The sequence below is a fragment of the Enoplosus armatus genome, chromosome 8 (genome assembly GCF_043641665.1).
Source record: "Enoplosus armatus isolate fEnoArm2 chromosome 8, fEnoArm2.hap1, whole genome shotgun sequence".
Lineage (NCBI taxonomy): Eukaryota > Metazoa > Chordata > Actinopteri > Centrarchiformes > Enoplosidae > Enoplosus > Enoplosus armatus.
In genome coordinates, this window is record NC_092187.1 from 15,558,296 (window position 1) to 15,582,317 (window position 24,022).

Here is a 24,022-nt window from a genome sequence, read left to right on the forward strand (position 1 = left end):
CAAATCAAATACATATCAAATACATCACTCATAATAAATACATAAAAGGTAGTTTAGGGAGAAGAATGTTTCAGTATCATCTCCCTCTAAATCCAGCTTGAATTGATTTGCATCGTGACTCCATGGACTCTCAGTCTCGTTTGTTTATTGACACGTTATTGACTGGTGTTAATTTGACCTGATGAAATATTGATGACACATCTGTGGTTGCATGTTGGCTGTTTGGCTCTCTTATTCTCCTGGCTTCTAATTTAGTGGTAATGTGTTTTTTTTTGGCAGTATCACATATTTGAGGCATGAGACAAGTTCTTAGTTAGAGTTTTAACGTTTTTTCCTTCAGTCAGTCTTCATCTTTTTGTTTTTAATTCAGTTTTTTCCCTTTTCCCCAACTTCCATTTAGTGTCTTTCAACCTTCATTCTTGCTGTCTATTTCTGTTGTTTTTTTCTAACCTTCTCACTGTCCGGCTGTGTTTGTTTCTCTAGAGGAAGTCGCTCTGCAGCTCATTGGAGAGCTGACTGACAGCCACCTCACTATGTTGCGATCCTTTAAGTATCCTGGCAGTCTGCTGGGGGCTGTAGTCTGTAAAGTTGTCTCTGGTATCGGTGACTGTTTCAGGGCGAGGACAGTGTCTGCAGGTCCCGTGGTTCTCCGGTAGCCCATTTGACAACCTTGTGGAGTTGCACTCTTCTTTGTGATGGGATTGCCTGCAAGTTCCCTTCTGTGTGGAGCTGTGCTGACACAGACACCCACAGAGTGTCCTTCTGCACTGGGCCACATCCCGACACAGGGACTTGCGGAAGTTGGGCTTGAAGACCAGATAGACAATAGGGTTGTAAAGGGTGGAGGATTTGGCAAAGATGGCTGCCAGAGCGAAAGCCATGGGTGGTACAGCTGCTGGGTTACCAAATGCTGCCCACATGGATACAATGGCATATGGACTCCATGCTGTCAGGAAACCGATGCAAACTGCCACGGATAGCTGAAAAGAGACACAACACACAAAAAAACATTTGTCATGTAAACACGTATTTACTTTACTTTACCTATATAGTATCTTGGAAAGTGAACCCATGAATTTACCTTAATGATAAGAGCATGTGCATTGGTGATCTTGTTCTGCGGGGACATGTGTTGCTGCACAGCTTGGCGGGAGCCCCGGACGGTCATCAGGATGAATGTGTAGGACAGAAAGATGACAGTGCAGGGCACAATGTAGCAGAAGAAGAAGAGGCAGATGATGTAGCTCATAGCTGCAGAGTTTTGGCTGGGAGCATGCCAGTTGATGCAGCACGCTGTACCGTAAGGCTCGGCTCCGTATTCTCCCCAGCCCGACAGGGGGCCTACAGCAAAAACTCCAGCGTAGCACCAGACCCCAGCAACCAGCAGGCAGGCGTGGCAGTAGGAGAACTTGTTACCTGAGGAAGGGTAGAGACAGAGGCAGAGGAGGGAGAGTTGGGGGAGTGATTACTGACAGATGAGGACATAGAGGAAGGATACAGAAACAACAGCATAGCAACAATATGCTACAGAAGCATATTAAGTCTGGTAACCTGATGCTGATTACAGGCAATGAGGAGGAGAAAGAGGAGGACAGAAGGAGGAGGAAGTGGGATGATATCGTCCAATAAGTGATGAACAACTTGAAAGGAAATTTCCCTAGGATGGATGGATAAGCTTGGCTGAACGAATTGCTGTTCTACAGACAACACAGATGAAAATTCAGATCAATTAAATGTATCCCGTGTTCCAGCTAAAGCATATTTTGATGTGACCCCAAACACGTTCAGATAAGAGACCACATGGCCCACAAGTGAGGTTAGCAATGTTCATAATGCCAGGGATCCAAACATAAACGTTATTCTGTGTGTATGGAGAGTGGCACCTCAGTATGTTTACTTAGAGGCCAAAGTATGTGAAAAATAAACATTTGAGATGCTACACAACCACATCCCTGTGCTCCCCACAGTCTGAGCACTGTGCACACAAAACACCTCATATTAGGAAACATAGTCACCACTATTTGTCAGTGGTGGCTGTTTATTTCCTGCATACAGGGAGCTGAACAGGGAAAATGTGTGTCGATTATAATACGTGATTTTTGTTGTAAGTAATCATGCATCTTAAACCTGTATTGAATCCGACATAATTACAAAATCTTTTTTGCACTTTGACTTAATAAGAATTAACTTACTTAATTCTGGCCCATATTATGTTTGCGCCAGGATTGCACTTGCAATTAATCTCCTATACTGTAGGTACCAGCAATGTCTTGTGATTGACTTGCTAGTTCACTGATTACTGGAGTTGCATTAAGATTTTCAATCAAAATAACATGTAAAATCTAAATGCATCTATGCAGTTCTTATAAACACACAAAGTCACCAGAATTCACAAAGTAAGGTTGCTACTTTCTAATATTTATAGTAACTATTTTATCTTCTTCTTCTTTTATCTGACTGGTGACACTCACCACTCCACTTAGTGTCGATGCGGTACATAAAGTCTACACTCAATAGTCAAATTTCCTTTGTACAAGAAGCCATTGTTGCATTACCTAATGTAATTTTGTACAGTCTATTTTCTATGAAGTGGTTGGTTTTTATTTGTATCAGAACTTAAATGAACTTGTTAAATGCGAGCATACAGCATTTATGATGCATATCTGTGTATAGTAGCACTCATGTGCCAGATTGTGAATAAGGGGATCCATGGGACACACTGAAACCGCCTGCACCACTGCCTACTGTAATTGATTTAGACGAGGGCCTCCTCAGTGTGGAATCAGTGAGGAGGAGAACACAGGGATCCTTATCTACGACACCACACAGCCTCTTCAGCAGGATGTCAGCCCCTCTTACAGTTCAAGCTGAGGGTAGGGGGTGGTGATTAAGCCCTGTGGCACTCGCTGGACTGTGTGGCGCTAGGGAAGGAGGCTGGTTAGCTATTACAGATGGCTTTATCTGATGTGAAGCATGTTTGTTTCCCTGATCAAACTCTTCAGCTATCCGAATGGCATGTGAAGGATTCAACCTGAGCTCTTTTTTTCATGGAAAGTGAACTCAATTTCTAACTGAATCACTCTAACAACCATTATAAATAAGGATGCACCAAACTGTTATTCTCCCAATGCTGATTCCGATACCTCAACTATCCGATGATACCGACTACTGATCCGATACCAGCTCTCCCTTCTTGATGAAGGATTGCTGTGGCACAAAAAAAACAGGGGGCCTAATGTGATTGAATGAATGTAACTGGTAGTGGAAACTATTTTTTGAAATGATATTTACAAAGAATCTATAACTATAGATTGGTGATCATGGATGATACTCGATTCTTATCATTTTCATGAAATCAAACCCCATTTTTACGACTAATAACCCCATTTCTAACTATTTACAGTGGATATTTTTTAATTGTTGTTGAATCCCACATTGGATTCAAATTGCCTTCTCAGGCGTGAGAGACTCACAAGAAATGATGCATGAAAGTAATTCGGCATAATTTTATCTTGTTGATAACCACTGTAATGTTTTCTCTCTTTACACTTCATCAGAGTTGTATTAAGTTACTGTTAATGCAAATGGAACAATCTACTGCTGATGCTTCACATTATATCCCATACACAGGGTGGCTTTTATTGTGAAGTGGCCACAGGAAACCCAATGCACGGTATTTGATTGTTCATCCAAAATGCATCCAAGGCACTTTTCCACCAGTGGATTGTGTCTTATTTTTGCAAAGCAGTAATGACGGAACAGCCTCAGTGATCAGTTAGATGAAGAACTGTAGTCAACAAGCTGCTCACCACCAAGTCCTCAGATGTATTTAAACAATGTGAGTTTGTTTGGCTGCACTGCAACAGATACACTGGTCGCTCTTGTATGTATTTGGAGATGTTTATTTTTCTAATTCATCTTGTATAGCTTATAAGATAAGATAAGATAAGATAGACTTTATTTATCCCACAGCGGGGAAATTTACAAGTCATAGCAGCAAAGACAGAAAGGTGCAGAAACACACAGCAGACACGCACTGTGTCAATAAAAACCAGAAGTATTTAAAAAAACAAAAACAATATACATATAATAAATACAGATATAAATTGGCTGTATTGAGTATTCAGTTATAAATTTGGTCCCTATCGAATGGGGAGACACCAGTCAGCCCTGAATTGATATTAAATGGAAATGCTGACACCAGCTTTTACCCAGTAGTCCACAATGCTCTCTATATGAACCATTTCATATACTGCCATATATTGAGATTGAGAGATGTCGGATTTGACTGCAATTGAGAACCCCCGCTCTATCTATTCATACCCCACCTCCCTCTTTTCATTAGACCCTGTTAGTTGAGAATGACATGGGTGGAGGGGGACATGTCAGACTCATCCACCCTCAGCCTGTTGTTTGATGGACTTCGATCCAGCGTTCATCAGTGGCTGTAGATAAAAACAAGTAGGAAGCATGAGATCCACATGCTGCTGTTTGATCACCAACTGAGGGCTAATTTGTCTTTAAACAGGGGTTCATTAAGAATAGCAATACCCACGTGAGATACAGCTCTAGCAAAAAACTAATAAAAGAGAGAAAGGAAGAAGCACTCTCCCATCTCCCCAATGCCGAAATACATACTGCCTATGTTTGTTTACTTCATCATGTTCTTTAGTGCCTTGCATACATTTCAACAAGAATGTGACATAAAGTTTCAGTAACATGAGCAGTAATGATGAGGCCACCCTGACATCCTCTGTTGAAATGGTTCACAAGGGTTTGTTGGAACGTTTTTTACCTGTACAGACACAAACTAAAACTAAAACTAAAAAGATTGCTCAGCAGCAAAGAAGTCAGTCTGATAGATTTAAAGATTTCAACTCTCTGTAGCTCTTGTTTTTCTCTCCTCATATTGTTGCTCTAATATTCAGACAAATCCTGGGAGAACTGTTTAAAAAGGCAACACAGTTCATTAACTTCGAATAGAAATCTTTGTAGAAATAGTTTGCAGTCTCATCACCTATATGAAGAAATGTGTGTAGACTCCATGCTCTACATAATAATCCCAGCAGGATATGTTTTACACAGTCAGTTTCTTTAATATTTTCCCTCTTTTCAGCAGCTTAGAAGTTACTTCACATTTCAAAAAATGTCACAGAGTCACAGAATTCACACATATATCCAATCCAATTAAAGCAGAGTTTATTGTCCTTTGATAGCTGATACAGAAGCCCATGTTGGATTTCATGTGATAACTTCTCTGTAATAACTCCACACGTGGAAACTGAACCTTGTGTCAGCAGCCCATAAATGTTATCATGGATTTTACTCTCCAACCTCCCAGTAACCCAATCCTCTGACATTTTTGTTGTTACTCTACAAACACATTTCCTACACCACTTGTTTCTTTTCTCATGTTCAGTGCTCCATGGATCTGGCTTGATTGCAGAGTCTTCACAAAGGGAAATTGTTTGGTCATCGCCAGACCTCTCATTCACATGACAATGAGCTTCGCTTACAGAGAGAAAGAAGTAGCAGCAGCAATTTGGCCTTTAGTTGTAGACATTTTGATGTCCCCTTCTTCAGAAAATAATAGCTAGGGTTAACGCATATGCCCCCAGCAGCCAGTGAGAGCTGCTGCTGTTTGGTTTTCTTGTTGCTGTTTTCCTATGCTTTGCATTTATTTGTTGTTTCTCTTTGTAACCATCTAAGAAATGGGCATAACATTTAGCTTTTTCAGGCACCATCAGACAAGTGTGAATTATCTTGGGAAACAGTTACTTGTCGGGAGCTAACTATTTAACCATTAAACAACAGATATGTAAATGATCTCAATAACAAACAAGTTTATAGCTCAGGTTACTTTTTCTCTTTCCTGTTACTGTAAAAGGCGCCCGTACGCTAAATAGATGATCCCAAAAGGATGAATTATTAAGTACAATGATGACATTAAGTCTTCAAAAAAAAAAGAAAGAAAGAAAGAAAAGAAAAAACAGCTCATTGCCTGTGTCAGTTTTCTTGTCAATAGGTGGCTGTTGGTCTGAAACTGCTGGTGCAGGTCTGCAATTATTGTCTGGATCTTCAGTGATGCTGTGTGTCCCTGTTGATTGTGTATTTGTAAGAATCCATGTGTGTGTGTTTGATTGTTAGAGTGTATAAGCTAGTTTAGAAACAAGAGGATAGCATGGTTTAACAGTGTGTCTGTAAACTGCGTACATTTGTGCAAGGTTCCTTGCAGGGAAGTCTCATGAAGACATAATTATCTATGCTCATTTGCATTTCAAACATTTTTATTTGTGAGGCTTGTAGTCTCTGGGGTTTTACACCCTGTATTATAGACTGTGTTCCTCTGGAAAACAGACAAGATGAGCTCTTTAAAAACACAGCCCACAGACTTCAATTATACTGTGCCTATTAGCTGCAATCGTTGAACCTGCTGGAGTCTGGAATAGACTTCTGATTAAATTCGGAGCTGATGCACTAATTTCTCACAGCCCTGTGATATAAACAAACCCCATCGATAGAATATGTGTCAGATTGGCTCTACTCTGTGTACCCCTGCGGTGTGTAGGTGCGAGTGTGAGTGTGTGAAGCATATAAATGGGAACATCCCTGGATCCTGCACCCCAGGATACTGATTCCTGGGGTGAAGAATCTGTATTGCAGTGTGCGTCCACTCGTAGAACGTGAAGAAGGTTGAAACAGTGTTTCTTGGTGAAATCAAATTATGTACAGTTTCTGTCAACTGATACCCATTTGTATGTATTGAATATTTTAATGTTTTTAAATGAATGATTTATGAATTATGGGTAAGTGGTGCTGCAACAAATGATTTTCACAGAAAGACAATAGAAATGAAATGATGGTTTAATGAGCAAATTACGAGTGACTGATGAGTCTGAAATTGAATTAACCTCCTGCAAAAAATTATATAGGAACATATAGCTAATGGGAATGTCTGCATGAAATCAAAGGTTTAATAATTTCTTTTCTACCAGTGTATTTAAAAAGAAAAGATATGGACCCTAAATCAACTGTCTATGCTGTTTAAAGAGATTTAGACACAGGCAATCATCTAAATAAATCCTCAATGGCTTCAGTGGCAAAAAGATTAACTGTACTCATTAGCAATACGCTGCTTGAACAGTGTGCAGTCATACCAGTGATGAGTTCACGTGCACACGCATTGAAAGACTGGAGAGTTAAAGAGAAACTGCCTGATAACAGAAGCGTCTCAGACTACAGTTACGATGCGGCCATAAGCGTGAAAGAGAGCATAACACAAGTTTAATCTAAAATAGAAAGCAATCCTAACTGTCAATAATTGGCTGGCCCTCGAAATGCCCTTGAATATCATCACAATTCATTTGCATGATAGCATTGAAATCTTTGCTGGATGTGACTGCTAATTACCATGAAGTCATTAATATCTACAGGGTGAGTATGAATGCTTGTAGATAGATAACATAAACACTTCATGAAAAAGTCAACTTCTTGTAAATTGTACTTTTCAACTTGTGACCTCAGTTCCTCTTCGCTGGTGCTGTTTGTCTGTGTTTGATTTTTTAGACTGCTCCTCTAGATAATTGTGCAGTTATTTTGAAGTAGTGCAATTGCATTTTGGGCACATTCGATTTGGCCTCTTTGGAGCTGCATTACGTGTCTTGTGTTGCTTTGACAATATCACAGCACTGGTTGCCAGGCCTCTTTATTGCTGCTAATTAGCAAATTCGACTAATTAGCATTCCACCTACAATAACCAAGTAATATAAAAGTGAATGTGGTGTAAATACATCTGCCCCTCAAAGACTCGTGTAACTAAATCAATATTTAAATAATAGAAAATTATTACGATCATACAAAAGGAACATCAAGCCGAGTTAGCGTTTACCTGATCCATGATCAGTTCAACCACTGAATGATCCGTGTGGGAGAGAGAGAATTGGTCTGTATGGGTCAGAGAGTGCCCTGAATGAGAGCATGTGAAGATATGAAACAATAAAACTTCATAAATATGGTTAATCCATGTGGTCATTTTAGTTGATAGATCGCTGTTAGCTAGCTAGATAAACTATTATTGTAGCTAAACTGAACAAAAGTGCAAAAGTCATTCTTCAGGTGCATTACCACCACCCTCTGGACTGGAGAAGGGCTGACCCTTACTTGCATATAACCCGGAGAAAACAAAGACGAATTGCAATCAGATTTTTGATCTGGCCAACAGAGACGCATATATGTGGCTAGCTATAAATAAGAGCGTTAGAAGTCTCGTGGACTTTATCCTGCTATGAGACACTTGAGATGACGAGAAGTGTAAATGGGGCCAAAGTCATCCTTGACATATATTTTTCTTTTTCTTTTACTGAGTTCTGACGATGGATTTGTAAATTGAGAACAGTTTACCTTAAACTCCACTGGATTGTAATGCAACAAGAACTATTTGACCTTGACACCACTGTAACCTGTGTGCACAGCTCCTATTCAGTGCTCATTGTCAAGAATTCTGATTGTATGGCGAACTGGTATGTGGTGTACTTGACATCTGAATGTCAACTGCAGACCTTGAGTTAAAGTACACCATTATCTATGCAGGCTGTGAGTGAACATGTAAGGAAAAGTGTTTCCTGTTGTAAACACCATTGTAAACCACATTCACATAACCAACATGCAAATGTCTTTATAGGAGTTATAATTGTTGACAAATACTGTACATTAATTAACACTTAAAAATGTCCTTGGATGTGGATGTAGCCAAAACATGCAGCCAATTCCAATAATTGGATGGTTTGTGAGCTTTTCAAACATGACACCATGCAGGGGAATACATTAAAGGGGAAGGGATTACATTAAAATGCCATGTAAACATCTCTGGCCTTGAACATTAACATTAGTGCAGCATGGTCACTTTTACTTTGTAACAAGCCCTTGATTTGCAGGCCTCACTACATGAATATTTATATGTTTATTTATTTTTTGTCAGTCAAGGTTTTTGGCTTCAGGGGAGAGTAAGAATTTAATATTTTAAGTTGATCAATATTGATAAAGCAGGCCTTCTTGTTAATCAATTTTACTATCAACATCAGAAACACTTTTAGTACAGTCCTGTGTTTTAAAATAGTATGTTGTTTTATTTTGAAAATAATGAATTAAATCATAAAGACTGGTTGTCTTACCATAGTTTGGGCAGCAGACCTTGAGCCAGCAGACGCAGGAGAGCACCGTGAGGTTGGTCAGACTGCACAGGCCAAACAAAACGCCACAGAAGGCATAGACAGTACAGGTCGCCTTATTAAACAACCACCTATGGAGAGAGAAACAGAAGAGAAGTCACCGACTGACATCAAGACATTAAGCCGGGATTTCTTCTGCGAAATCCCTCTGGTGAATTACACAATTCACACTCAGTAGATGAAACAGTTTGTACATTTTCTGGCCTTCCACTGGGTCATATGCAACTGCAGTGAGCAGTGATGCATTTTGACCCCATCATGGCACCCATGACATCTATCAGCCGCACATGCTCAGGGGATCAGAGCAGCAAGCAGGAAAGGCCACGGGGATGAAGCAGGAGACATACGACAGACAGAGTGCTGATGGTCAGCCAGTAGTCAGTCTGTCTTTTTAAGAGAATAATACATATAACATTATTACTGTAACAGAGGTGGGGCACTTCTTTCAGCCCTGAGAGGACATCTGCAGATGGTCTCAAGAACCTTCACCTACAAAGTGGGGTGTGCTTTGTGAAGCCTAAGAGGCGAAACCCAGGGCAAGATCTCCCCAAAAATCATTCGCTGCTATAATTAATACTTTTATAATAACAATGTATCAAATGACAATGTGAAAACAGTGTGACCATGTGAAAGGGGTTGCTTGTAGTGATTAAGCTACAGAGAGTTATCGCCTGAATCTACAGATCCCCTCGGCTTTATGGAGCTTTATTATGAGTTTCAGCTCACTTTAATGCTATCTCATTTTACGGCCTGCAGCTTTACAGTTTTGGTTCACTCTCACCTCTCTCATAGAGTCCTTTATGGCCGTAGCAGGCAGCTGTTTTTAGTTCAAATGATCTGAAAACCCATTGTACACAATCTGATCAGCACCAAACGGCAGACAGATGCAGTTAGCAACTAGCTGGTAAATAGGAAAAATGCCCAGTCATCCTATCTCATGAAGGAAAGTACACCCTTGTGTGTAATGATATAGTTCATATAGTTCAAATTTTCCAATCTCCATAAGTGACAGTGTAAAGGGTATTCCAAAGACCTTCTCCTGTTCCCTACAATTAACATTTTTAGTCTGGTGGAGAAATACAAAATCCTTAATATATATATTTTATTATTTGCTTTTATCTAAAAACAGTTATATTTAGATAGACTAATATTGAGTCTATTGAGTTATCAGCCTTAACCTGCAATTTGTATTTGTAATTAATATGGTAATGTAAACTCTTGCTCAGGTTGTTAAAACCCCTACATTTTCCAGAAAAAATTAGGACATGTCATCAGTGTCCTTGATGGTAGAGCCCTGCTTCTCTATCCATTTCCTACCTTTCACTCTTTATTAGTCTCTTTACCTTCTTTCCTCGTCCCTCAGGAATATAGAATATATTGAAGATGACGAAGCGGCATAATGGATGAAAGGAGAAAGAGTGGTCACTCACATGTGAGTGTAGGCTGAGGGGATAGCAAGTGGGAACAAGGTTATGGTCATGCCCAGGTCACTGATGGCCAGGTTAACCACAAAGAACTCTGCCGGCTTCAGGGAGGACTTCTTTCTATAGGCCACGAACAGCAGGATCCCATTACCCAGCATCGACAGCACACCTAGGAGACAGGATATATTAGAGCTGTTGGATTTGAACACACATTCACACAGATAAAGGCTGTAAACCTAGGGGGAAAAAACACATCACTTACCAAAAATGGTGTAGAGAGTTCCCATGAGGAAATCATTGTCTTTCGATATTCTGGACACGAGCAGAAATGTTTCGGAGGCATTTCCCATCTAGAGCAAAAATGGAAAAACAGACAAACAGACAGGGAAAAAGAAAGGAAGAGAAAAATCTTTAAACTGTGTGTTTTCACCTTCAGGCAATGTAAAAAAACAACAAGCAAATCATATTCCTTACAAATGTACATCCTGATACCTAAGAGAGGACAAAACACAAAGTGACTTGTGGATCAGACCACAGCTACTGTTACAATGCCCTAAAACCAATCTGCAATAATAAACACAGTTTAGCTCCAATTCACCAGCCTCATGTTTTTGAATAAGAGGTCAAACCAGATTCATTCAGTCCCAGAAACCATCTTCTGGTTCCCATCTGTGCTAATGTCTGCATCTCTGTCTTCATGATTCTGAGGCTTATCTCTTACTACCAGTTAAAACTACTAGAAAATGTGCACAACAACCTGCATCACAACACAGCACTCCCTCTTGTCACTAGTTAGCTCTGTCACCAATTTTATGTAAGTGTTGACATAACAAACCGTGGAGGACATTTACTACGTCTCCACCACCGTCTCTTTTTTTTATTTGGAACCTACGCACAGACTCATCAAAGAGCAGAGAGGAGAAGAGGCAGCTTCCATGTACAAATTCAATACCACCTTTCACGTCAAAACCAGTCTCACATGGAAACTGGGCGGTTATTTGCATACACAGCATGACCTGCTGCCAATACAGTATTCATTTTGGCCAAGGCAAGTTGCTGAAGCAATCTTTTTAAAGGAATTTATGGGTGGAGATAACTTGAAAATGTATTCATAGCCTTTCTATTTACTCAATGACTTAACCTCTACTTACAGATTAGAGGGAGCCAACAAAGGGAAGAGACACATTAAATCACCTGGGGTTAGCTGCTTGTGGATAAATCCCGATTACCATAAACTAAGGAGATTATCTTCAAAGAGAACCAGAGGTGAGGAAATAATTTAATATTGACCTGTGTGGACTTTCTATTAGAGTTTTATGTGGCCATGGTGCATATAGCACAGCTTGTAAGCAGATACAATCCTGCGCAGGTTTGTGCACATGCAAGTACTTACTCTGCATATGTGCGTATACAGGTAGGAGGGTTTCATATGTTTTACATGCGTCTATTGCAGAGGAGTCTAAAAGTCATCTACAAAAAGTTACTTTGTTTTATCATTTATCAAAAACGGCTGATGATTTTTTACTCAAACAGGATTACACTGTCTCATTAATACATGCAATCTAAGGGAGGGGGATTTAAGATGTCACACAATCAAGATAATAATGAGTGAACAATCCATAAATGGATGAAGGATACACGTGTTGTGTACAAAGAATTCATGGCGTACACAAGAACAAGTAGTGATGAGTGTGTCAATATTGTAGTGATGAAAGTGTCAATATTATGAAAACATCATATGAAAGAATAACATACAATATACACCAGTGTACCACAAAATTTATGGCTCACAGTGTGCAGGGTTAGTAAATACACACATGTATCTAGAGATGTGTGTGTGTGTGTGTGTGTCTGTGTGTGTGTATACAGCATATAAAGTACATCTCCTGGACTTTCTTGTCCCTAGTCCTGCATTTGTTATACTAAGTAAAGTTCATTTAGGTAAGGAGAATGACACATTAGTGAAGTCCTCTGTGATTATCATGAAGGTTCTGGGAGTTAATGATGTAGTTCACTGGCGGGACTCAGTGATGGAAGAAGTATTTACATAATTTACTTAAGTAAAAGTGGTGATACGACACTACACTTTGAAAATGTACTGAAAGTATAAGTAAAAGTAGTCATTATGCAGAATGGCCCCTGTCATTGTTATATTATTGTACTATTGAATCATTATTGCATCAACACATTACATGCATTGATGCATTAACATGTAAGCAGTACTAGGACTAACAAGCAGGGGCTTGTTTGAACTGTTTTATATACTTTTGGGTAGTTTAATCTATAATAGTGTGTCATATTTCATGAACTGATCATTTGGTTTATGTGTAAAATCTTAATCTCAAAAGAAACTAGTTGCTATTTCTGTGAAATGAATGTATTGGAGTAAAAAGTACAATATTTGCCTTTAGTAGAAGTATAAAGTAGCACAAAATGTAAATACTACTTAAGTACTTCACGTACTTCACAAGTACTTCATGATTGTTCTTAAGTACAGTACTTGAGTTAATGTACTTAACGACTTTCCACCACTGGAAATAAACAACATACGCCATATAAACAACCACCAAAATGTTATATAAGAATTATCAAGGTACAGTGTATTTTAAAAGGAAAAAGCCAGTCATCCAGAGGGCGTGTGAAACACAAAAATCACTTTAAACACATACAACTATTAAATTGAATGACATAAGTTCCTCCATAAATGTCAAGCCAAGATAAGAATAATAAATATTTCAAGAGTGAACAATGACAATAACATGGTTTGCCTCATTCCTTATGAATGAGCTGACCTCTATCCATGCTACAGTTAGTCTTCACATTAGTGTGAATGCCTCCTGTCTGCCTTCTCACTGCTCTTGTGACTATAGAAAAGCCCCCTATTTCCATTTAGCAGTCTGGTATATTCCTGTAAGAAAGTGATCATAAAGTGAAAATATGCTGCTACTTTTGACATACAATCTCACATTCCCTGTGATAAAGCATGGGATGCTCAAGTCCTCGGCTTACTTGCCCTCACACAAGTTTGTAGACCTTTCAGTATCTGAGAAGCTTCACTGAGATATCTCATGTATTTTAAAATGAAAATAATAATTCATATTCCCAAAGATGCAAAGATTGAAAGCATTGTAGTTTTTGATGAATGATGGAAGAAATGAGTTCTTGGTAGCGCACTTTTAGACTTTATACTTTATATGCAGATCAGAGCAAGGGGAGAGAAGTTGGGATCCACTCTGAATTTCCTTCAGGGTTTTTATACGCCTTAATGACTGTAAATATTTTTATTCAGAGTTCACATCACGGTTGGACTATCAGCAAGTCTTTTCTAAATTTCACAAATGATAAAACCTCTCACCTACAACAGTAATCAGCCCTGCAGCGGCCAATGCCAATTTATTGCGTCTTCGGGCACAACTGTGGAAATGTATCTCCATGTAACCATAAATTTCCTGGATTCCTCCATTGCAATAACATCTTTATGTTTTTCCATACATTTATAATTACTGATGGGGATTTTATTCCACACTGAGACTCCATCTGACCTGAGCATCATGTTATTACATGTGTTTCCCTTCGTGTCGCAGTTCTTAGCTTGAAACATGAGCTTAGTCCAGCATACTATTGGGGTTATGAAACCATTCTGAATCAATTGCAATGACTTATAATTGCCTGGTGCTAAAGTTTGAATAGAGTTTAGCTCCTACAACATTGTTAGATTCACGATGGAAAGCTGAATAAAAATATCAAAATCGATGCCACAAAAACCGAGACATTCTTATTTTATTCTGTGCATTCTTCTTACTGGTCAAAACCTGGTGCCTACATTACCCACAATGCAACATGCCCACCAACAGTTTGTTTAGAGATTCAGGTGTGTTATGCTAGCAGTGGCTAATGTAGCCTCGAGCCGCTAGCATTGAGCAGAGATGAGGACCCAGCTACAGATGATAACCTCACTTCTTTCTAACTCCAAACCCCCAGATTTTTTTCATTTTCAAACTTGTAGTCTTTAGCCCCGCCTCCGATGTTGACTCAAGTGACATCACTTGAGGCAGTTTATCAGACTTTGCACAGCTGCCTCTGGAGATACCAAATAACACAACTTTTTATGTATGCAGTAGTGTTGTACACCTGTAAACAGACTTTGATGTGTGAAATCAGTTCCAGGAAAATTGACATTTGGGAGATGCAGGGATTTCAACCGTCAGCGACATCATGGTGGCAGCAGTGATCTTGCAGAATCTTACAGAAGTGTCTGTCAAAAACAGACTCTGCTCCTTCAGATATGTCTGCCTGCCTGTCTAATTATTTACATTATCATTCACTTCCCCTTCCGCTGTATGCTCTCCTCTCAGCAGTGTCAGGGGTACAAGGGGCAAGTCTGGATTAACAGTCTGTCTGACAGGATGAAGTCAAGAGAGAGACTGAAAATGAGAGAGAGACAGAGGAGGGAGACAGGGTAAGACGGAGGAACCCTTGCTCACCCCCATCACTTTGAGAGGGTGAAAAAGTGCAATACAGAGTGTGGGAAAGTCATAACGTGACTGTCAGCCTGTAGCTGAGTGGTGGAATTGAGGCTAATCGTTGTAGAGGATGTCTGTGACAACTTAAAGGCAGGATGAGTAGGATTTTTCTAAATAAAAGCGATAACAGCACGCAGGGTGTGAGGGCGGGACTCTATAAAAACATAGCTCCCAGGTACCAGATCGTAAGCACGTTTGCAAGAAGAGGAAGCTACGAGCCGGGGAAGATGGACCAACTTTGAATGTTGCGTTTACAAACCGAAACCGACAAATCCTTCTCATTTTGCCTTTAAGCCTCACTGTAATACAAATGGAACTTACAGTCTACACACACACACACACACACGCACACACCAACACAGATATATACACACACACATACAGTAAGAACAGAAAGAGAGGGCAAAATTGTCATGGAGAGCTAAGGAGGAGGAGACTGTTGTAAAAGAATGGGAAGCTGGAGCGAATAAGCGAGGACAAATGAAGGATGAGAGAAATCCTATAACTTAAACTGTCAGAAACATGGATTGAAAAGCAGGCTGAGGGAGATTACCCATAAGACAAATGGGACAAAAGGACAATGTCAAAATTCTGTGACGCTGAAAGCATACATCCTGCACACACTTATCATTGAATACCCTTGTGAAATGCAAAGTCATTGAAAGAGCGGGATACAACCGAGAGTGTATTTTCTCCTGAACACATTTGGGAGACAGATTATATTTACACACACACTGATCCCCTGAGTCTCCAATACTACAGTACATGTGTTTATTCCCTTAAAGACTCCAACTAGACACCACCTTCACTGTCAGACTGATCTCCTTCTATCACTCCAAAAGCAGCTGCCTCAGTTTCTCATCCTCCTCCTCAGTGTTTATGGAGCATATTTGAAATGACAGAGAGCGGCAATGGAATAAAACTGGCAAACACCCACATTTTAATTTACAAGACGCCAGGTTGGAAATTGTAGTGTTCAGCAGCAGTTGTTGAGACAGAAAAAATAATCCAAAACAAAAATAATGATTTGTGTAGGTTGTTTTTGTGACATAAGCAACTTACCATGAATCTTGTTTCACAGCAAAACACGACATCATATCAGATCACAGAAGTTTTGCTCACCATTGATATCCAATAGCAAGCAAGATTTATCATCTAGCATTTATCTGAGCATCCTGCTCCATGAACAACAAACAGAGGGAAAACACCAGTATTGTCCTAAGAAATAATGAAATTAACTTTTATGCATTCATTTCTTTCTAAAGTGGCTTATTTGACTTATTGTACTCATGCATAAGAATAATTATTCATATGATTTTCATTATAGATCATCACAATTTTTGATCACGATCATAAAGCTCTGTCAGCAGAATATTCACGGCACACACACAACATGCAAACCTGCCTTCAACAAAATACAGCTTTCTGAATATATTTAAGATTAAACAAACGGCTGCCTTCATTATATTTCCTTGCAACCTTTTTTCCAAGTAGTTTTCCAAGTAATGTTTTGTCCAATCCAAGTACAAAGCTCAGGGCTTTGATGGCCTCAGTTGGGTTTAAGCTACTAAAATATGGTTATTGGTTGAATAGAAAAAAAGTCAAAACATCTCAAGCTTCGTTGCATCAGGACCACCACACTCCACTCAGAATTAAAGTCTGATGTACCTGGAGGTTTTTTTTACTGCCTGGCAGAACACATGGGGAGGTATCGCCCAATTGTGCCAGTTTACTGTCGTCAAACTGGAGGCCACCATCTATGACAACCGTGTGTATCTCGCTTAACCAACCACTCATTATGCCAAACATCTCCCTCCACAACCAGCTACAAAGCTGACCTGAGTTAAAGACACAGCCTCGGTGGGTCTTTCACACTGTATGTGGTCTAAATTGATCTGTGATAGAACAGAATAGAATAAAATACGTTGTCTTCAAAGTGAAAAATCGACCCATCCAGCATTTCATTAAAACATCAAAACACACACACACACACACACACACACACACACACACACACACACACACACACTGTGGGGCTCCGGTGTTGAGTGTTGACCTCCAACCCGAAACTGTCTGGTGTCTGTTTGTGAGGAAGACCAATATCCAGTTGCAGAGTGTGGTACTCAAGTGCTACATTTGCCAATCTATTTCACAGGGGGAGATGGTGTTTAAAGCTGAGCTGAAATCAACAAACAGCACTCTGATGTAGGTGTTGCTATTTTCAAGATGTGTGAGGCTGAGTGGAGATAGCATCCTCTGTGTATCTGTTTGTTCTGTATGCAAACTGGTGAGGGTCCAGGCTGGCTCTGATGTTGTTCTTTCTCAAATCATCAGAATGGAGGTGAGTGCCACAGGGAGGTGGGAACAATCTCCTGTGACAAGAGGATATGTTGAAAATGTCAGTAATGACATGACATCGACTAGCTGGTAGGCACCATAGATTGTATGTAAAGATGGCCAAAACGTCTCGATCGCCCTCTGGTGGCTGGCGGTAGTATACGTCATAAACCCCACCCCTTCCATGTTAGCGGATGGGACATGGGACAGCTAAAAAAATCCAAGTACACTTGTGATCGCCACTGCGCAAACCTGACTCCAAATGATGTCACCAGCGCAAGATGGCATCGCCCGTATCTGGGATATTTTGGCTTCATTTTTGTACAGTGGGAGGAAGTGGAGACGCAACATCCATTTTTATATACAGTCTATGGTAGGCACATGTTCTTAGTACGCGGCCAGGGACCAGACCCAGCAGCCTTACTCATATTCACTCTCAGCAGGGTTCTTCTCACATCCACTGTGGATACTGACAGTGGCCGGTCTTCTGGAGGTGGAGTACACTTGACAGCTGACTCTTTGTTGTGGAGATCAAAGCAAGCATAGAAGGTGTTAAGCCCATCTGGCAATGTGGCCTCACACATGATGGGGACGCTCCTGCTTTTGTAGCCTGTGATATTCTGGATTGCCACATGTCTTTACTGTTGTGGTCACTCTCCAGTCTCTTCCGATGTCTCCGCTTTGCCTCCCTGATGCCAGTGTCACTCTAGCAGAGTGTATGCTTCCTTGTCACCTGACCGAAAGGCTGCTTTTTCTGGCTCCGTAAGTAAGTAAGTCATCTTAAACCAGTGTAGGTTATATAAGGTTATATAAGGATGTTGTCTAACACGTTGAACACAAACACAAAAAAAGAAATGCTTTTAAAAATATGTTTTTTACATCAACATATTTTTTGTCCTATGTACAGTATGATGGAAAATGACTATATAAATAGATATCTATAATCATATAAGTATAGGAAGATAGTATATTAGTATCTACTACATATGTACAATAAAAATAACAGAAATTACTGAGATAATAAAAAAGGAAGTATAAAAAACAAGCAAACATAAAAACTGAAAATGCCTTTGCATAAACGTCATTTTGAGAAATAACTTAAATGAATAAATAACTTATAACTAAAAGATGTAATTGATTTTTTGAGCCTTAAACAGAGAGGTATGTAAGGAGTTCAGAGCTGCAAGACCTTGACAGCAAAGACGTTTTAGGAACAAACAGTAAGGCCCGACATGAGGTTCTAAGGTTTACGCTTAAACTCATTCTCATTAAGAACAAAACCAAAATATAATCTGACCCGTAACGCTTCCAATGTTATCAGTGAAATCAATTCTAAGCATCACAGGCAAGGATGGGTATAATATAATCATGGCTGTCAAGCTCCATAAAACCGAGTATAGGCGTTCCGTTATTCCAGCTGTGATGAAAGAGAAGCATGGATTCACTTTTCAAGGTCGACAGAAGATAGAAAGACTGAAATTCTGGCTGACGACCCACAACTGGACAAAACATGACTGCAAAATTCTAGTCAAGCACACAAACATACACTCCGATGTAGCTGTGTGAAAGCAAGCGACTCTATTTAGTCAGAGCTGGGCACTTACTGAGCCATTATGAGCCTCGTGAATAATTAGTCAAAATCTCGCTACAGCTACCTAAACTATGCATGAAATAAGACCCAGCCCTCTGGAGGGGTGAACACACATTGTCCTTCAAATCACCCAGTCCACAGCTTATTTAAAGGTGCAACTGAGTCTGACTCTCTCTGTTTTATAAGCGTGCTGTACGCTGTGGCACGGGAGAGCAGAAATTAGGCAAATTATTTTCTTTCACGGTGCAAGAAACACAAATGAGCAAAAAAGAGAACAGAAACAACAGCAAAGGGATGCATCTTCAAGAGCTGAGAAGAGGCTGGACTCAAAGAAATGATACAGTGGGAGCCAATTATAATAAATAAGCATGATTATGTAAACAGGACATGAGTGATTATCTTGTTTCCCCCAGATATTACGCATGAGAAAGATAGGGTAGGCCAAGAATCCCTTTTCCCCCCTCCTACTATCTCTCTAACCCCTTTTTTTATTTTTCTCATCCTCCTTATATCCCTTAGCCTTCTACGATCAAAACGCATCACTCATCCTTTACTCGATAACCTGGGCAGTAAATTCTGACAGTCCTCAGGACTCCTTCACAGTGGGACACACAGGTAGTAACCTTCACAGGTACTTTCTTGTCAGGAAGTCATTTCAGTTTTGAAAGGTGTCTGGAGCTCACCGTGGACAGCACATCAGTGGAAGAATTAAAAAAACACAGCAGGAGAGCCAGACTCAAAAAAATGAATGAATCAGTATCATAACTCGCAGTAAGTGACATAGTCGGTGCTAGTTTCTAACTTGTAACGATGCCAGTTAGCGTCAGCAGTTGTATATATTGCCTTGGCTGTGAGTCAAACTTCGGGAAAGTCTAAATCAGTTCTGACAGGGCCACTTCATCAGTAACATGTGTCCATTTTTAATGATGAAGTGGAATATAAACTGCCTCAAATGGCCTCCATTATGGCTCGCTCGCTTCATTCCTCAACTCCGTTCCACCTGTCACTTCCTGCAAGTTGTTACTTGGTTAGCGAGGGAACAAAAGGAGGAAAAGTGAAAATGCTTTCAGATCCACCCCATCTCTCTTCTTCCCTTCCACCGTCTCATGTCCTCATCTTTCACCCTCACGTTCTCCCTAAGGGCATTCATTCATCTAGCCCCCCTATTTTAATCTCGTTTCTCCTACAAACTTTGCTCTTCTCTCTTTTCATCTCCCTGGCGTCATTTATTTTGCTGTGAAATCAGAGTGTACAGTTTTGCCTGTTGCAGAATGAAGTTATGGACATCTCAATTTATCTGCCTCTCTGATGAGGCCAACTGTTAACATTCACGCACAGATGGTGAAACCAAACAAAGACAGTTGTTTGGGGTACAGTTGAGCATCTGTTTATTTATGAGATTACTATTTTAGGGACTATTAAACTAGCCCACATGTGCAAGCTTGGCTGCATGAGCATTTTGATTTATATATAATAGATCGGCTAAAATAATGCTACATGGACTGGACACATAGCTCAGTTGTGCAGGAGACGTATCTGACTGTATGTGACTTTAATTTCCTTCCAGCCAGATGGAAGGTTGTGTTTTCTCTTCCCCTCTATCTTCCCTTCATTAATCCATTCAGCCAACATCTCCCCTTTTAATTCAAACATTTACCCAAGTTTATGCAAATTACATGTGCTGCAGTCCTCCCTTGCACTCCCCACATGCCCTGTCCCTCCATCATTTACGCTTCCATCTGTTCACCTCTTCGCCTATGACAAACGCTGCTGACAAACACTTCTGAAACAGCACAACGCTCAAACATTGACATTCTCTGTTGGTCCTCTTTCTTTTTCTTGAATATTAAGGGCGAGTCCAATCACTCATCCCTCACTCTCCCATCTGTTCACCTCGTGTTGAGTGGCTGCCCGCTGCAAACACAAGCCTCAGACATTTCCATATCTCAGAGAGGGGGATTTGTCTTTGTGACAAACAGACCGATGTAGATATGTGTGATTGTTGCACTTGGGCTTCATTACTCAAAGGAATCAGCAAAAGTTTTTGAATGTTTACTTTGAAGAAGTTTTCAGAAAACCAGGGTTCAAGCTACATCATTCAGGACTTACAAGGTGTGTCATGTGTGCTAACGAGTTTGGGGCTAAAAGACAACAAATGTTCTTCCTCGTCCATATATCATCTTCTACAACGCCTTGTGTCTCTGCCTTATTTTTCCTCTTTTGCGGTCTCTCCGTTCTTTACCAGCCTCTCTCTTAATGGGAGCTTTGAGAAGTGCCGTGTATATATACACACACGACTCATTTACTGTGTTTACATTTAAATATGGTAATCTAAATATGCTAACTGCATGGTATATGGAGGAGGGAAAACATTTCACTTTGATGGGCAATTTTCCAACCTGCCACCACAGCAGCGTGTGTCACAAACAACAAGCAGGTGTTTGATAAATAGCAAACATCAAACCTGAATCTTATTACATGCTGAAAGAAGCGCATGCAGAGAAAACAGATGAGAAACAAACAAATCTGTCACAGATGACGAGAAGACTCTTGTGTGTTAAATATGTTGAGTTCCAGAAATATCAAATCAAATCTTTCTGTTACCGTTATCACAAACATCAAAACAAAAATTATGAATTCAGAAATTTCCGTGATTCAAAATAAAAATCTAAATAACTTTGGCAAGAATCTCATTTTATACAATGACCTGTGGGTCATGAGTGCACTGGGCTCATTGTACAACATATCATTTAAGCGATTGATGTTCATTACTCTCTCTTCAGCAAGGTTTCAGCTTTTTCTTTCCTGGTCCCCTAATTAAAGTGCATAAGTTGTCATGTTTGTTGTTAATCCTTAAATCTTGTTTTCACTGTTCAGCTTTTTGTGCATGTTGCGCTCAGCTCTGCAAAGCTGTGTTTGCAAACTATTATTGTGTTTTTAAGGAGATTTTGACTGTTGACTATTAATTTCAGTTGAGCATTCTGTTGCTACGGCAACCCCCACTGGCAACATTCTATTGGGGTTTAACTGACATTGTTACATCGGCCATTTTGTCAGTTCTGTGACCAAGAAAATATTAACAGGCATCTTTAACTCTTGTGGCCTTTATGTATATGTTTACTAGATGTTGTTCCTCCTATTGGGCCTTTGTATATTCCTGTAACTCTGTCTTCTAGAAATGACATTGTACAACTAATTTGTTTTGCCAAATATGTTTTGAAGTCTGCTCAGATCTTACAGATCGGACACTAGGTACATAATGAAGGTTAAATCACTTTCAGTAGATCTCATTGGAAAATCATACACAAATACACATTTGTGCGGGTGCATGTGCATTACAGGAAGGTAATGTATTGCATTAATGTGTAGATGTGAGTCCCTAAGCCTCTGAAAAAGAGCATTGGTGGAATGAAGTGTGAAGATATTGATCCTCAGCTTGTCTGTTTTTGAGCACATCTCAAGGTGAGTAAGTAATGAGGGAAACAAAGAGATCCAATAGCTAACCCAGACTTTTACTATCTCCACAGGACCTGCCTGGAAGAGACGAATGGGTTCACAGATACATGTTGGCACAAAACAAGCACTAATACTCTGTATGTACTGTATCAGTGGGATATAGTATGTAGTAGTATCTAGTTGTTGGTATGCAGTGATGTCACCCACCGAACAGGTAATGTGAATGTTAAAAGCCCTCCACTCCATGTGTTTTGCTTAAGATGTGTACATACTTGCATACATACATGATTATGTGTCATCACAACTACTTTGGAAGCCAATCTTCGTTTCAAGTTTTGACTTCACACTCTTAAGTGTGAAGTCAAAACTTGAAACCTTTCAGTGAAGTAGGAAACTTCTTGTGTCCAGTAGTTTAAAACTGAAATGGACAAATGTTTTTTGGAGGACTAAATGTAATTTCAGGAATTTGTAACTGATCATTTACAAATGATTTACAAATTTGTTTACAAAGTTGTGTGGAAATACCATGTCAGACTCACATTATCATTCCAAGTGGACTATTTTTGAATTGATTAAAAGGAGGGAATTTTTCAAAATGATTTACTTGAGTGAAGTTAGACGGCAGTGGCATGTCAGAAAAAGTGCAACTCAACAAGCCAGATAAACATTTCCAGAGTGAATATGAAGAGTGTCTCCAGCTAAAAACACATTTTATTTCTTTTGTCCAAAAATATAGCCACAAATTTGAATCAGGCTTTACAATCTGAACAACAAATGACACCTTCTAACCTTGGACCCTTGATTCAGACAAGGAAAAGAGGAAGTAAAAAGCAGTAAGAGCAGCAGAGGAGGGATCCTTCTTCCAGGACAAGGAGACAGCTGCCAAATGTAGAGAATAGACAGAGAAAGCAGTTGTAGAATTACAATTCTAAGTGTATAATGTATAATTTAAAGTTCAGTCAAGAAAAGGTTGTTCTCTGCTCTGTCTGACTTCAGCTTCAAATCCTCCCACTCTCATCTCATGGCCACCTCAATTCCCACCAGAAGGGCTTTCATTTATAAGAATGTACTTGAAAGCTTTTTGTACCACACAAATTCTCCCACTGCCCTCATCAAGTATCAAATTTCAAGAGGCTGCAGTTGAGGTGAAAAACTGGTGAACTGGTTTTGAAATAAAGAAGCCTCCACTGTCTCATTTCGCTTGGCTGCTGACCTTTGTTTTGGATGTAGTATCTGGCCTCAGACCAATTCGACCATTCATAAATCAGAAATATGATCACAAAATCTCTGACAGACCAGCTGCATCACTGACGCTGTCCTTGTGCCAGATGCCGGCCTGCGGTGGCGCAAAACCAAACCTGAGTGTTTGTTTGGGTTTCACTGTTTTATCAGTTCTGACATATGCATGTATATCCACAAAGCCAGCGAAGAGCGGCTGTTGGAGCAGCAATAATCACCAAACAG

At 39.9% G+C, this 24,022-nt stretch overlaps 1 protein-coding gene across 1 annotated transcript; it reads right to left on the reverse strand.

Annotated features, from left to right (window-relative positions):
- Positions 1–479: 479 nt before the first annotated feature.
- Positions 480–12,272, reverse strand: opn7b (opsin 7, group member b). Its single transcript, XM_070910945.1, has 6 exons — positions 12,243–12,272; positions 10,914–11,001; positions 10,658–10,820; positions 9,171–9,298; positions 1,082–1,416; positions 480–980 (listed from the first exon to the last, which is right to left on the reverse strand). Exons 1-6 carry the CDS (start codon positions 12,270–12,272, stop codon positions 480–482), a joined length of 1,245 nt encoding a protein of 414 aa, XP_070767046.1.
- Positions 12,273–24,022: the final 11,750 nt, after the last annotated feature.